The following is a 17,310-nucleotide window of genomic DNA, read 5'->3' on the forward strand; positions in this document are numbered from 1 at the left end:
GGAGCAGGGTGGTGCAAACTCTGGCAATGACTGAGGAATCAGCAGGTGAGTGAGAAAATAACCTTATTTTAGTAACCAAATGGACTATCCACTTCTAAATTAACTTCAGAACATGAATATAATTAGGCTTAATTACAAACAGGTACTAAAAGGACTAGAAGGAAAAACAGGTTAAACAAAATAATTAGCATTCATCATGTTGGCAGGTTTAGCTCCTGGATTAGTTGCAATGAAGTTACAGGGCAATGCTAAGTAAAGATTGAATTTATGATATTTACAGCAATAATTTCATATTTAGTAATAGGTAAAACAACTTTATTTGGAAATCCTATCTTTCCTGTGTGAGGGGTCACATTCAACTCCATTGTCATGCCTGACTAAATGATAATCACTTTGCCAAATGATTTCAGGTGTTGGCACAAAAAGTCCTAAGTTTGAGCTGTAGAAAAAATCTATACAAGGTAGAGATGGAAAAGACATGGAAGGTCATGAAGGCATTCTTCCTGCTAGTATAATATGTCTTACAGTGTCTTACAGTAAGTTCTACTTTCATGACACTTTATCTAATCAGTATTATAAAGACCCAAACAACGAGGATTCTGGTCCTCGAGAATTTTCTGAAATCTGATTCATCTTAAAATTGCAAATGCTCCACTCCATAGAAGGGCCTGTTTTTAAGCCTTGTACAGATGGAAAATTCTACAAACAATTTACTAATCAGAGCTCTATTTCTGTATCCTATATGAATGTGAAATCTTACAGTACAGCCCCTGCTTAAATTTGGGACAATTACACCATACATTTTGCTATTTAAGTAACTGTCTGCTACTCCAGTTAATGCACCTGAACTTAATTTGCTGTGAAAATAGGGATTCTGAAACACACACTGCATATAATTTGTTTTATTTGTTGCCTTTGATAGATCTGCAAAACTGTAAAAAACAAACAACCGCTTCTTCCTCCCCTGCTGAATAATGTAGAAAATTAGCCATGCAAAATAAGAGACATGTCTTGCAGTAGTGTAAATCATCTCTGAAGGTAGAATCTGAACGACTTAAGAATACTAATTGCTGAAATTTTACTCAAGAAAGTGAGCCTAAATGATTTAATAGCTAACATACTTATATCCAGGATTATAAATTTTGCTTTTCAGGACTGACTCTACATTCTTGTGAATCTGTTAGAGAGCCAAATGTAGCAGGCTTCTTTTCAGGAGCTTAAAGAATGTGGAGCAGTGTGATTTCCACGGTGAAACAAGAATAATTGTATTTTAAGAACAGGAAGAAGCAGCCTTAAAAATAGTTGTGCTAATCAGGGTCCTGAAGGTGGTTCATAGGCAGATAGAAACATATGGCAAGAAATTTGAAAATATGTCCTTGCCTTCATGTTAAAAAAGGTACACAGGAAAAAAACCCCAACCCCCAAAACCCCACTTAGTAAAATGGAACAAAGTCTAAATGAAAAATCTGATACCAGTTTATTCCGGCTGAGATTTCAGCTATTTGTACTAACTGGGAATAATGAATATTAGATTAAATCATTATGAGATTAAAGAATTAAGTGTAGGAATACGGGTAAAATGTGATGTCTAAATGTATTGATTTTCTAGTTTTAATTATTTTTCCCTTAAATATATAAAGTTCTATTAGTGAGAAAATATATCCAGTAGAATTGGTTAAGCCCAGAAGTATTCTATCTACTTTGTTCAAAAGATTTCAACGTAATTAAGGACATGTCTGTATTGGCTAGACAAAACCTGCATGAAACAAAGAAAATACATGTAATGCCTGTAAATGATTGGAGTGTGTTTTGAAAGTAAAAGGCAGTTTACTTTGTATCTTGGAATTCACTCTAATTAAGCTGGGATTCTGTATTTTATAGATGAGAAATAACTAATAGCTTTATTTAAATACTTCACATTGTTAAACATTTAACATTGAAGGCTTATTTTGGTCTTGGTTCACACAAAGATTTATTACGTGTATGCACTAAATTACCTGTCTTCTCTCTGAGGTAATGGGCATAGGAAACCTCCATTGGTACTATTTTAAATTACACATGCTTATTGGAAGGAAATTGAATTGTAACCTTTTGTATTTGTAGCATCCATCACTCATGCATTTTCTCAAATACTTTTAACTTAACAAAGTTTAAGGTAAAGCTCAAAGAAACCCTGTATTTCTTGAGCAGAAATGTACAGACTTTTAAAAACCCTGTATGTATATTTATCATGTCGCTTTTATAGGCTTTATGCAAAAAAACTCCATCTAAATGCCAGGTGTATTTTTTTCTAGCTTTACTTTCATTTTGTGATAAGACTGAATTTTGTATGTTCTAGAAGCCCCTTTCGAGGAATAATAAAAGTTAGGAACAGTTAAGGGTAGTGACAAGACTCTTCTCTCAGGAGTGCCAATTCCATCCCTTTACATTTTTTTCCTGACACAGATGTACAAAGCCTCTACTGATTTAGATTTTAGTCAATCTCTGATTTAATCAGATGCCATTTAATAAACTGATAGTTGGGTATTATTATGTCTGAAGTTCAATTTTTCTCACCTCGTCTTAAATAAAAACAAAATAGGAGTAGAAAACTTATTGAAAAGGACAAGACATCATTAGCAGCATGGTCTAACTTTTCCCATTTAAGGAATGGTTGAAATCTAAGCTTATTTCTTCTAGAAAAAAAAAGACAAAATAAGTAAGATGTGACAGGCAAATTTGTAAAGAAGATTATAAAAAGTAAGTAGTAAGTTTTCTTACTCCATAGTAAGAAAACAACACAAACAAAAACCCAACACATCTAGCAAAAGTTAAAAGGAAGCAGATGCTTCATACACCAAATAGTTAAACACATCCAAGAATATAGGGTAGGAATATTAGAAGGTAATTTAGGAAAATTAAAAAATAATTAAAAAACACACTAGTCATGGCACCACCTAAGTTACCATTGCAGAGGCTATTACAGCTCATGCTTCAACACATAATCTGATCATTAGCTGTGGTTAGGAGGGAATTTCCTCTCCAGTGTACTACTGTATGAGTAAAGCGCTTTGAGGGAATTTTACACTTTTCACTGAACCACTGAGCAATGAGCAGTTACAGGCAACGTACCTGACTGAGCCGAGTAGTACTGGTTTTCTCTTAGAGAATGACTATACTCTTCCTTCTAGTGATTATTCTTTGCAGAGTTACAGATACATCAGATAAAAAAAGAATAGGGTAAGTGCGTGTGTGACTGGTATCTGGAGCTATTGCTAGTGACTGCTTTATGCCTTGGATACGACAAAATCCAGATTGCACATTTTATTTTTAAAAAGCAACCTGTACGATTCATTTTCTAAATTATGTAAACTCACTAATATTCTTATGTAAATAACTCCAGACACTTTTCAGAGAAAAAATTATTCAGACTGTATACTTCTGAAACCATAATGGGGGGTTTAAAACGAAATATTTCTAAACAACTTTACTTCTATAGTTGTGTTAATATTTTTAATGATATCTTTTGAGCTTTGAATTACCTAAATCTAAACACATGAAATGCCTCTATGCTCACAAACAACCCTCTTCTATGCATAAGGTGTTGTCAATGTGCAACTGAAAAGAGCAAAGACTTAGGCCAACATAAATAGTAATCCTGATCCAAGCCTTCTCCCCCTGCACACATAATTAGGAGATATTCCAAGACATATTTTCCTGAGAACTACTAAAGGGATGACAGTTCACAAATGTTTTTCCTGCTGTTATAATATTCCCCACAGTCATGGGTTCATGTTGAAGGGACTTAGGCAACTGATAAGAACAAACTATTGTAACATTTTCATCAGCTCTTTATGGCAAAGCAAAATAATTCTCTTTCAGTGCTTATCTATGTATAATTTTCATAATGTCCTGCTGCATTGCTTGCACTTACATTATGTTTAATTTCATGTCTATAGATCATGTCCACAGAGTTTAACACATACAGGTGTATGTATCGGCAAATATTTAAAGACCAGATGTACAGAAAGTCTCTCCCTGGCAGTGCAGAGAGTCTCCTAGGGGGACTTCGGGTGCCTAAATCCCATGGGAAGTACTGAAAACCTAGTTGGCTGGCTGCCAGCATCTTTAGGTGCCTAAATGTCTTTAACATACTGGTACAGTGTCCAGCTCAGAATATGAGAAACTGTGACTCAAACTACAGGATAGAAATTAGTATTGTAGAGATCCTATAGTATAGATAGTATAGTACAGTATGTTTTAAAAGCAATGGAAAGAGAAACCACTGATAGACTATCAAGAATTTGTAAATATCAGCTGTAGAATATATGATACGATCAGTCCAAATATGTACATATTACTTCAATAAATATATAGCAGGTTCTGCAGAACAGGCAGGGGATCCTACAGTATTTAAAGATAAATAGGTACTTTCTTGCAGAAAGAACTTTGTTGCAATTGATGGGATTGTTTTGCTCACATGATGAAGTTGATGGTGACGGTTTTTTCCCAAGGCAATCCCACCTTTGACATTGTTCTGCACTCACTGAGAGCAGAACAAAAGCCATCAGTTTTATGCTACATTTTCCTTTTGTGCTCCTTTAGGACAACTTATTATGATGGCCTTTATGTAAAACACCCATATACTTTGCTCCCAGTCCAGCAGCACCGAGATAGCAGAGCAACCACACACCACATTTTGTATTTGCCAAGCAAAAGCCTCTGGAGTGAGCTCATTTCATTTGGAGACAACCCAAGGCAGAGATTGAAAAAGGGACAGAAAGGTTATGTTGCAACTTAGAACAAACTAAAAAACATTACTACAGGAATTGATTCCTCGCCGCTCGTAACTTTTGTTTACCCTGTCTCACTTGCTGCCATGCTTTAGTGACACAGCATAGAGTATTTTCCTGCTCCAGATACAAAGAGAGCATTTTCCATTGTGCTGAAACAGCCCAGAAACCTGCCCATTTCCTGACAGAGCAGAGTATATAAACTCTGACGAAAAGGGAAAAACAGCTCCAAGCTAAAGAATATAAATAATCTCAGACAACAGAGCAATCTCATTGTTTACACGACTCTCTGCTGCTTACAAAAAGGATATATGGCGAAACGAGATTATTTTGTTGTATGTCTGATAATACTGTGCTGTGACGTTGCACCTGGTAGCCTGTGGGTGCCAGGGAAGAATCAAAATAGTGGGGGTTAGCCAGCCTCATAAAATTGGACAAATTAAATATTGTTTTGCCAACTTCTAAGTATTTCAGTCATTTTCCAGAATATTCATCACACTTGACAATCTACTCAAATATGTTCTGGATTATTACAGAAGGAGCATTTATGATTTTCCTGTCTTCTATATGTCTTGACAAAAATGTTCTAAAAGGAAACAAAATTTCATTACAAACGAGTACAGAATATATTCGGGCACAGGAAAGACCAAGAATCCCTTTTGATAAAATGAACAAAGCTGTTAAACTGCTAAATGGGAAGGGAAAAAATCAGATTGAATTCTGAAGCAAAGTTTCTGATAGTAGCAAAGTGTGCAGATTATGGCTTTAAGGAAAAAAATTACAAGAATGAGGAAAATGAGAAGTGGCTCATCCCTTGAACTTGCTGTCATCCAGAGTTTTTCTAAATTCACTTCACAACCGGGGGTGAGGGGAAAAGAAGGAATGATAATTGGGAAGTCTAAAAAATTGCAGAAGGAACATCTGAGGTGAACTGGCACTGACAGAAAGCAGCCTCTGCTATGGAGAAGCACCAGATGAGGAGAAACATCATACATGCTTCCTGTTAGATCGAGATGTATAGAAGAACAGAGAGAAAAAAGATACATCCAGTCTGCTGAGTGGCGAGGGGCATGGACCTGTTCTTCATTACCCAGGGCTGGGTAGCTATTTTAGAGTCTGAATATGGAAGCCAAACAGCAGAGCTGTGACCACAAGTCAGCCAAATCCTCACTCAGAGCCAAACGCTCCAGCATGGAACAGATTTTATTTTTACAGCTATGCTACATTTTCCTTTATTAAGCTGCCTTAGATTTATTTTTAAACTTTTTTTTTTTTTTTTTTTTTTTTTTGGGACAGGCTAGCACTTTCAAATCTCTCAGTAATTCTGAAAATAGATCTTTTTTATTGATTTAGTGGACATCTATTAGTGTATTAAAATGCATGCTGGTATGGCTAGAGCTTATCAGCTGAAAAACCAGAGCTATTCCTGTGGAAATTATGTGTTGACACATGCTTGCTTTGTAAGTGGCCATGGCAATTTTGGATGTTAATGTCCCTGTACCAGAGACGATCAGCCCAAAGTAGAGTCAGGAGAATGGAGCATGTCAGTGGGCGTCATGTTTAAGGCTGGCAGCTAGCTCCAGCTCCCAGTGGGACACAGTGTTCAAGTGAACGTACTTCCCTTTGCTTGGGGTGTGCAGAAGACAATTCCATGGGCAGTGCAGGGGGCAGGAGCTCCTGGCAGCATGGATAGATAGACCTTAACTGGTCTATCTAGATTTACCTGTCAATAACTTAGGCAAATTGGTAGAGATTAAGGAATTGCTACAAAAAAGTATTCGTCCGAGGCTTAAATTTCCCAAATGCTAACACGAATTCAAATGTGGAGGCACTCAAAACTTTCTAAACACCAGATCCATCCACGTTGTACTTGTGCCTGTACCCTGAGGCCTCCTGCTAAGCATGCAGGCATACGCCTGGCTGGAGCGAACTTCGGGGAAGGCTGCTGAAAGTAAACCTGCCCACAGATGGGGCAGTGGCGTTGCAGCAGGACATCAACTTCCCTCCAAAAATGTATACTGCTGGCTGAAAGGGAAATGAGCTGAGAAATTGAGATGGTACAGAATCACAGAATCACAGAATCATCTAGGTTGGAAAAGACCTTGAAGATCATCTAGTCCAACCATTAACCTAACATTGACAGGGTACGCTAATTCATTTCTTCCCCTTGCATGTTGCCTGACTTAAATCTCCCCACCTACTACTGTTTTGCAAAGGTCCCGGAAACAGACAGCAGCAATTCTAGCAGCTTTGTAGCAGGGCAAATACCGTTCTGGCTTTTAGGGCTTTTATGCTTATGTTGAAAAGTTACTCTCCAAAGTGCTGTTTCAGATCCCATTGAGGATCAAAGATATGCATTAAATTACATTATTGAATCCTTTTCTGCAAAGGATGACAGAACTGGGATTTTTATACTCTCAGCTGTAAGAATACAGAACCTTGCAAACCTTTAGGAAAACAACAAGGAAAAAAAAAAAGAAAAAAGGGAAAGATTATCATAATAACTACATCTGATCTCTAAAGTTTCCTAAATACACTCACCCTCGTGCAGGTGCAGGTATGGGTGTTAATATTTTTTTGGCAGAAAATTTAGGCAAACCTAAATCATGCCAAACCACATGGATAACTTGTAATTGCAATAGAAAAACAACAATAGTATGTTATCCAAAATTGCCAGTTATACCTACTCTGTGATGGACACAAAGAAGTTTCTGGGGAAGATAAAGGCAAAACATAAGGATGACTCATATAAAGAAAGCTTGAAAGCATGTCTCCTGTCCCTTAGTGAGACAAATAAAGATCCCCATAATCTTAGGATCATGTCTGACTTTGTTTATCTGTGCTTACATAAATGTAAGTCATTAAATTGCACAGCCACGTTACTTAATGTGGGTTAACAAAGTATGAAACCATCTAGTAAATTCATGATTCATGGCAGTACTTGTAAAAAACAGCACATACACTTCTGACTAAGGTACATTATATTTGGAAACCTCAATATGCATTGAAAAGTTTTTTAACATAAGCAGTCTACTTTTCAGACATGCTGAGCAACTGCAACTCCTATAAAAATTGATGGGGCTCACATCAAAGTAATGTAGCAGTATCTGTCCAACTCATTTACTGTGAGGACATGTATGCTTCAATTTCAAACTACATTCACAACAAACTTTACACGTAACACTGAACAAACTGTCTCATGCTTTCTGGTGGGTTTAAAGGATAGTAAGAAACAAGCAGCTTTACACTGCTAATATAATATGCCACTGAGAGCAGAGTCAGTCCAACTAACCTGGCTAGTGCTGACCCAGGTGAAGTAGGTACTGTTGCCAGTTGTTTGTGCATTTCCTTTGCCAGAGGTTAATGCCCTTTCCCTTTCCCTTTCCCTTTCCCTTTCCCTTTCCCTTTCCCTTTCCCTTTCCCTTTCCCCTTTCCCTCCTTTTCCTTTTCTCCATCATTTCACTAAATTGAGTTAGAAAGCAGACAAACAGTGAAAATGACAGGGCTAAGAAAGAAAGTAACCTTCAATGGCTCTGCCAGTGAGATAGGGACATCCAACAGGGAGCAGTAAATATTTCCACCCAGATGATGGTGATGATGAGCGGGTTAGTCTGTCTGGCTACGCCCTGATGAACTCCACACAAGTCAGGCACGTTCAGGAAGGATGACTGCGGCGTGATGCAGGGGCATGATAGGGCTGTGAGGATGAGCAAGGGAATGGAAAGCCTCTCTTATGGAAGGAGGCTAATAAACACAGGTCTGGTTTGTGTGCAGCAAAGAAAGACCAAGAGGAAAGAGGATGGTACTTCATTAATATATCGGAAATGAAAAACAGGAAAATGGTCACTTAAGCTATAGGATAAGAGTTGCTTTAAAACACATGGGCATAAAATTCCCCTGAGTCAGTTCAGGGGAGAAATCCGGCAGAGGTTTCTAAAGAGCAAAGCAAGCAAGGCTCTGTAGAGCCTCTCAGCAGCTACTTTGGTTACAGCTGCCAGCAGAGCCTAACTGGGCACATTTCTGGGCAAGCAATGCTGTGGCTGCTCCCTGTCTCAGGCTGCCCCTCTAATCCTCTGCTGGCACCACCGTGCACAACCCCATCGCAGGAGCTCGCAGCCTGGGATGACCTGATGCACAGGGGAGAGGGCCAGGAGCAGCGCCAAAGTGTTTGCTTCAGGAATGTCAGTTGAGGAGTAAAATCCCCACTGACCATGGAACTTGTGTGTGGGGAAAATGGCAAGGAGCTAGAGGTGGAAGATGATACCAAAAGGGAACAAGTCGGTGTGAGGGAGATGTAGCAGGTTTTGTTCTGATGTCCTAATCAAGGCTTAGCCACATGTTATTAAGCAGACATGATTTGATGTTAGACTGTTCAGACATCAGGGATAATCAGGCCAGCCAAGTTCAGACATTGAATGAGTGAAGAAGGAGGCCACGCAAAGAGAAAAGTCGCAGTGCAGTCTCGTCGGTGTTTCAATTTATTTTCTCTGAAGCATTTGCAAATGAGAATTTTCCTGGGGCTTGAGAACCTTTGGCAGGGCTGGGGTGGCAATGACTAGCTGAGAACAGTAAGCATTTTAACCCAGATCAGCATCACCAGCTCTCTAAATAGAAAAATAATTAATTTGTTTTCATAATTCAAGCTCAGTAAAAATACAGAACCTCAGGGGCCATCCACACTTGAAAGCTCCTTTGGATTAAGGCAGTGTGGGAAATTACACTCCCCAGGCTCCAGTCGAATACTTAAGAGTTGACTTTTACTCCAAGTAAGACAGCTTTTCATGACTTGACTTCATATATTTTCAAAGAGGGGAGTGTCCACACATGGAGTTACTCTGGAATAACTATCTACCCACACAGTCAAGCCCTAGCAGCTAGCACTGGAAGAAAATATTTTCAGTGCTCAAGCACAGAGCCTGTGAGCACTTACACACTCGTTTTCATGCAGATGAATGTATCTATCAGGTTTCATAGGGTTGCTCATGCACATGCCAAAATATTTACAGGACTGGGGCCCTGCTTTGTAGAAGATCTGTTTTGTGCCCCAGAGTACCAGCTTAAAGAAAAATACGAATCCCTGGACTGAATGCTAGTGTATCCCATCATCTCTCCCATCTCTCTGACACCATTCCAGTTGGCTCTGTTATGCTCCCAGATAATTCACACAGATTCACTCATACACAAACCCTTCGGCACCCCTTCCCCCCATGAAAAAAAGTCAGCCAGCTGTTACAAAATTCAGACATTTCATTAACACAGTTTACTGGCTGATACTGCCAAGCAAAATAGAGACAATTAATAATAATCAGGACTGAAGGGTCTGAGACAGCTTATGAGTAAAGGATTGTATTAGTTGTTTAAAAAGGACAAACTCGCTCCTGCCTGGAGTGATAGGGAACAAAGGGCGGTGATGTATAACCGGGGAGGAAAGAGACTCTCTCCGTGGCTTTTGTAGATTACTGTGTGAATGACAGGAGCGGCAGGAGCAAATACCTCTTTTCATTTGCTCAGCCTGCTGGAGAAGAATAGCAGCGCTTGCCAATGAAGCTGCAGCTGTGCTCCAGCTCTGTTTAATCACTGTGTATGACTGAGGGTTAATTAGCTGCCATTCTTACTGCTATTTGTTGTTCTAATGAAGATTTGCATAAATGTAAGACTAGGGGGTAACTGATACTTGATTTTTCCCTTCAGAGACGCTGGGGGTGGAAAACTCACCCATCCCAAGTGTTTATGTTTGTGGGAGATTCAGTGTTGCCTTTCCATTTGACCTGATCTGCTTCTGGCTGATGAATGGTGAACAAAGAGTTCAAAGTTGCTTATCAAATCGAGACCCCTGTTGGGTTTCTGCCTTTAGAGAGGGGCAGACTAGTTAGATGAAGAGAGGACCGAGGGATTAGAAAATTACTCCCAGCTGACAGAGAGGAAAATACATATATGTATGTTTCTCTGTATATATACGTACATATATATGTGATCTAGCTCAGTGATATGTATCTCTGATATATACATCAGTGATGTATCTGTCCGTCTGTCCGTCTGTCCGTCTGTCCATCCATCTATCTATCTATCTATCTATCTATCTATCTATCTATCTATCTATCTATCTATCTAAATCTGGATGGCATGTTAATGATAAAATGTCATTAAAAAATAATGGGACAGGCAGTAGAACCAGAACAAGCTGTAGAATATTAGACAATACGCTGAAACTTGTAAGTTTTTGCAAGCCTTCACTTCACTAACATTTTTGCAAGCCTTCGCTTCAGTAACATTCAAAGTTCACTTTTTAATATAAAAAGTGTCTAACATGAAACAGGCAATCTCAAAGGAAGGCAAAAATGACTCAGTAGTTCATAGCTACCTGCCATCAGCTCCTCATAAGAGAGGAATTTACAATACAAATTAAGAAATTGCATTAATTCCTTAAAAAAACATAAGAAAATTTTAACATGAAGCAGTAACAAAATCCCAAACTATTTTGTAATTAAAGCGAACATCTGAAAATGAAACATCATAAAATTGTTTTATTTACTATGGTCATGACAATGCTTACAGTTACTAACTGAAAGAAACTGAAGAGAAGAATAACCTCCCGTTTTTAATATACTTGTTGCATATGATAATATATTATGGGTAACTGTTTTCAGTGTTCCTCTTACACACTTGGCCAGCTGAAACTGCTGCTTGACAGCATCTGTAAAATAGTCTAAGGGAAAGAAAAAGAGGGCAGAGGTAGTAAATTTTTAAATTTCAAATCACTACTGGAAAGAGGCCAGTTTTCAAGTTGACTGTGTCCCTCCAAAGAGACGTGACAAGTGAGCACATGCTTACTGCCAGTTTCTCAATTCCAACAACAGTTTTGCAGTGTCTCTAGCTCTTCACCTGGTCTCTAAGACATGTGAGCAAATATTCATTTGCTTTTCTTTGCACTTCTGCCACCAACCAATCCACCTGACTTCCTACAGGCACCTCTGCATATTTTGGGGCAGGCACTAGCAGAAAATCTTTCAGAGATGTAAGCAGAGAGCATCCAGCACACCTGAAATAAACGTGCCTGAAATGGTAACATGGGGCTTCTCTGCTGCTTCAGCTCTTAAGTGGAAGGAACACCACAGGTTTTAATGCTATATACAGTAACAAACCCACAGGAAAATAAAACAGGTCAATTGCATTTTTGCCCAATTTCACCTTATTTTGAGCTTTGAAATAATTCAGCCTTCTGTTACAGCTTTTGACTCAGCTCCTGATTACACACAAATCTCACATTCTGCCCTTTGCAAAGCAGTTTTTAGCCTTTGGTTGGGGAGAAAAGTTTAAAACCAGGAAATCTAAAGGTTTAAAAACTAGATGACAAATTAAAAAAATATTGAAGTGTACAATAAAAAATAAACCAGCAACAACCCTCACAATGTATAAATAGATCACTTAATTTTTCTTTGATGATTCTTTAATAATTTCTATATACTACGATTTTTCAAGGCTGCAGTCAGAACCATTCATTGGTAAATAGGGTAAGAGGAAGTGGAAATTACAGATCTAGTGGTCAATGGCAGAAAACAAATCTAAAAGAGCTGAGGGAAGAGGTTAAGTGCTATGCTAGTTAATAAGAATGACAGCTTGCTTTGAATACTCATACTGGCTGTCCAGGATATTGAATAAACCTCATTTAAATTAATTTTCATTATTTGTAGAGTCTGTGTTAGACATCTATCATTGTCAGTACTATTAATATTCTTTTCAGAGACCATATTATCAGCATATTTAAATGTAAGCTTTCCTTTTCAATATTTATTAACTCATTAATATTCCCTGGTACTAATATCCTGGTTGTAATATTCAAATTAGTGCCTACTACTGGCTATTTTTTTTGAATTAAAAAATTTTTATTCTCAAGTACTAAAAATGCACTTGAGCTCCTGAAATTGTGCTTTCTTTCTATATTATGTCTCAATTTAAATGAATGACATTTAAAGTTTACATTTTTGTCTTTTTTTAGTAGGCAGCAGTAAAACAGTGCACTGACCACGTCCTAGTAGCTGACTGAATATGAACTGTGAATGAACGCAAAATGAAAGTTAATTCCTCTTACCCGGGTTGCAGTCTGTGAGGAGGGAGCAGATGGAGAGGAGAACTTTAGAAATGGTTAATGCTGGACTCCAGTTGTCTTTTAAAATGTCCAGGCAGATGACGCCTTGGCTGTTAATATTACAGTGGTAGATTCTTGTCCGAAATGTTACCTAGAAAAGACAGCATGTCTAAGTACAATGGTGTTCCAGCCAATAATTACACAATTATTCAGTAAATTAAAAAATTGTACAAACTAACATTCTGATTTCCTGGTTGAAATGACAGTACACTTCTACTGTCAGTTAACGGCTGGGCAAGATAGGGATATCCATAAGAAAATAAAGTCTGTCTCTTCCACCTGTGGCCAGCAGTGGAACTGGTTTGTGCAAGGTAAGAATGAGACACGTTTCCCAAGCATCCTCTTGCCTTGGTGTCATCAATCTCATTATTTTTGTATGGGGCCAAAAAAACCTATTCCAGCCCCCGATGAGGACAATGTTCATAACTCAGGCCCACAGCTACTTCATGTTTTGAAGGGAGGCAGAAGAAGACAGATTCTTCCACTGTCTTCATCTGTTCATTGTTTGACCCAATAGATTAAGCTGGAAAAAAATGTGAGGCCATCACATCAGTGACTCCTGGAAAAAGTGAAATATCTTTGAGAAAAGGATGCTCAAATAAAATTGTTTTATTTCCAAATTTTAAGTTACAGTTGATTTGGTAGAATTGCTTACAAGCACCTTTTGGGGTTTTTTTTTTGAGTTGATTTTGAGTATTTCTGTATCTGTTTTATATTGTTTCCCAGGTGATCCTATATGTTACAAACCAAGGAGATCACTTCTTTTAGCCTAGAATGATGTGCTTCTGCTTCAAGTTGAAGATGCAGGCTGTTTATTTTAAAAGTTCAGCTATGAAGGTCCACTTTGTAGTTCAGAATGAATACTGGGGCTACTGGATAGGAAGGAACAATATAAAAAACCACCTCTGGGGGTCATCAAGGACTAATTTCTCCATCAGTTCTATCAAAATGACAAGACAAAACAGATGGTTTTAATGACATGTTCATAACATCTAAAATTAAGATGTACAATTTCAGTGGTCTATCTCATTGGCAATAACCCTGTCAACAGAGGGGCTGATTAGGAGGAGACAACAGTAGGCAAAGCACACCCCAATTTAGGAAAGCTGCTCTTCACTACAGTTGGACTGTGCTAGTAACTGGGAGTGCTTACACCCCTATTCCTGCTCTACTACACAGATAAACCTGCTTCTGGGGAGTAATGGAAACTGCTGACAGGCATGCTCCTGTTCTGGTTTTGTTCAGTATCAGAAATCTCAATGATTTCAGTGGGATTGAGATCAGGCCACATACCAGTAAGCAGAAGAAAGGATACAAGTGAAATAACATGGCACCTGGTTTACTTCTATTAAAAAAAAAATAATCCTCTAACACACTGAAAAGTTCTGTCCCTTTGGGTTAAATCAAGCAGCTTTGACAAAATAATGGAAAGAAAAGGTAGCAGATTTCTGGTATTAAAACATTACATTCAACAAGAAATACTTTTTCTCCTAAGTACTTTTCCACATAAATCTGTGAAAACACTTTTGGAGCCCACTGTCATGCACCAGTGAGTTCTGTAACAAAGATCCCAACAAAGCAAGTTCATCAGTTTTTAAACACATCTAGGTCTAAAGGTATTGCCAACTAATAGGATAATTTATTAGTTTGCCACTCCATACCCTACATATTTGGAGGTTCTTTCCTTTTTCTCCCCCTGCAGTTGTGGTTTCACTTACTGCTTTCTAGACTAAGTGCTTCACTTCCGGGACTTTTATGAGAATTTAAAATACTTCTGGCACAATGAGCTCAATTCATCCAAACACTATAGCCAGACGATCTATTTTTTCCCCCTCATTAGGAGTCCAAGCACATTCAGCATTTGGATTGAAGGAAGTCTTCTCCAAGATCAAGAAAATAGTCTTTAGTGATAAAATCAAATGTTCGTCTAAAAAGGGAAGCTATTTTGAACAAGGAAGGTTACAAATACACGACAGTGGTAAACTACCTTACACAGACAGTGTAAACTACCAGCACAGACTGCTGGTGGGACACACCAGCTCCCTTTGTGTCCACAAAGGAAGCTGGTGTGGAAGAGCATCCTGTGAATTGCAGGTCAGTGGTCATTAAGTTCCCAGATAGATTTACTGTTATACTTGAGTTCTAAGTGAATCAGGGAATGCTTCCTAGCAGGATGTCCCATGACTCAGGCAAACACTTTAGCACCTGCTTAATTTTAAATATTGGATGCTTACTACTCAGTACATTGTTGGAATAAAGTTTTTGCTTAATTCTTTTTCCTGAACAACAGTGCTTTTCTATGCTTCCATGATGAAAAATTTGAGAACTTTATTCAGTGGTATCTGAATACACTGAGCAATAAGGTATATATGGTCTCACTGAATGTGGGGGAAACACACTCAATTCATTGCACAGATTAAATTATACCCTCTAAATTATTTATAGACAGGTCAGTCTGAGCTTGTAACCTGCTTAAGAGAAGGCCATCAATTTGAGCCTGTATTTTAACGTGTAACTGTTTTGCCATCAGCTGAGAGGACAGGCACATTGCCATACATTCCCCTTCCTCAGTTGTTTTTGAAGCATTAAAACAAGGACACTGGGAATTTGGCAGGGTTCAGAGAGCCACTGAGATGAATGGAGGAAGTTCATGTCTTTCATAAACCGTTCAACACTCCATTGCCATCTCAGGCTATCTGGTGGATAAATATAGGTGGGACTACACCCATTTGTAGTTGGAAGGCTATTTTTAGCAAATACTTAGACCTGAAATGTAGCATTTTTTCACTATGAGCACATCTTAAACCCGTGACACTGACGAAGACACAAACTCATAAGATAAGGCTTGCTGCTTATCACTGACAAACATGTCACCAACTCACCAAACATGCCAGTGCACTTTAAAACGCCAGCCTAAGTACAGAGAGACATTTTAATGGCAAAAAATCAAAGTTTTCAGAATTTCAAAAGAAGCTGTATTAACTACAACTTAATACACTGGGAACTGTGGACTGATGGTGGCAGGTAACAGTGTTCTTATCCCAAAGCAGCATAGAGTACAACTGGGATGACATACTGCTTTCCCCATCCAGGAAAAATTGCAGCCTCAAATTGCAGCTAATGTGGGAAATGGTGACATGTAACTTTCTGGATGTTGTGTTTACCATACCCACATTTTAAAGTTATGCAGGGTCATTCCTATTATATGTGTAGAGAGAAACCAAGTGATAATAGCATTCCAGGGGAACTACATTTTCTTTACTATGGTCATATTTTTACCTGACGCCACTTAAATGGTTCCTATAAACAGTGTACTCTAATTCTATTTATCCCCTAATGAAAACACCTAAACAATCCCATGCAGGGGCTCTAGGGAGTGTGTGGGTGTATAGGAGAAGTCATCCTCAGACAATTGAATGGTAGAGGAGTAATTTATCTTTTTTTTTTTCAACGGTAAGTGTCCTCTATGGATTTACTCTCTTTGATTCTGCAGTTTTAAGAGGGTATCTCATTTCTGTTAAATAAAAGCACAGGTCAGAAAAATGCAAATTACAGGAAATAGGGAAAAATGGGACTATCTTCTGAAAACTACAAGAGTACTATAAACAAGCTTTTGAAATGTAATGATGAGGAGTTTATATTCAATCAGTTTTGGAAGTAAACAATAGTAAACTCATCTGCTTATCTGTTGTTGAATGCCAAACCCTTCTGAATAGTGTAAAACAGAATTAAACAAATAAAAACCCCCTTATATAGTCTCTGTGAAGAAAATGTGGTTATCTATTCAAAAAGGGGAGAAAAAAATGGTTAGAGAGAAAAGAAGTACATGTAAAGCTATGGCTGGCTGTTCATTGCATAAGTTTTAGGATCGAAAAAAGACTGTTTATAAAACCTGGGGAGAGTGAATTAAGATGGATTTAATTTGTGTGATTGAGCGCAACTGGTTGTAGGCAAGATAAATCACTCCTGGATCTCAGAGTGATTTTGAATACCAGTTTTCCAGCATGATGTAGTCCTAAAATCACTCACTATCTCTCTTTTGCACTGAATGTTCCTATTTTAGATCTAAACCCAAGCAGCCACGTTGGCATCCACGTGTGTGACTTGCTTAGTGTTCACTGTAAGATTCAGAGACAGGCACCACGGCTCTAAAAGGGTGCAAATACATCTCATGCACTTTCAGTTGTAATTCTCTTCAGAAACATCAGGAGGAAGAAATGATTCTCCAGTTTTGCATATTAGCACGCAAGGGGTTATAGTGTGCACTCAGGAATTGCATTCTTCAGCCTGTTTGGGTTCAAACCCTCACCTCCTCTTCCTCATTCCTCCCACTGAAGCCTGGTGTCTATGCAGGGAGAGATGAAAGCCTCCTGGAGTCAACAGAAGAATAAA

General features: G+C 38.3%; 1 protein-coding gene across 2 annotated transcripts in view; it reads right to left on the minus strand.

Annotated features, from left to right (window-relative positions):
• UBE2E2 (ubiquitin conjugating enzyme E2 E2) overlaps positions 1 to 17,310 on the minus strand; it is a 219,976-nt gene that overhangs the window by 11,826 nt on the left and 190,840 nt on the right. For both annotated transcript variants that reach the window (XM_074891803.1, XM_074891793.1), the window contains exon 5: positions 12,862 to 13,009. In XM_074891803.1, coding sequence (XP_074747904.1) covers positions 12,862 to 13,009 — 148 coding nt within the window. The remainder of the gene's footprint in view (positions 1 to 12,861; positions 13,010 to 17,310) is intronic.

The sequence above is a fragment of the Strix uralensis genome, chromosome 1 (genome assembly GCF_047716275.1).
Source record: "Strix uralensis isolate ZFMK-TIS-50842 chromosome 1, bStrUra1, whole genome shotgun sequence".
In the NCBI taxonomy this organism is placed as follows: domain Eukaryota; kingdom Metazoa; phylum Chordata; class Aves; order Strigiformes; family Strigidae; genus Strix; species Strix uralensis.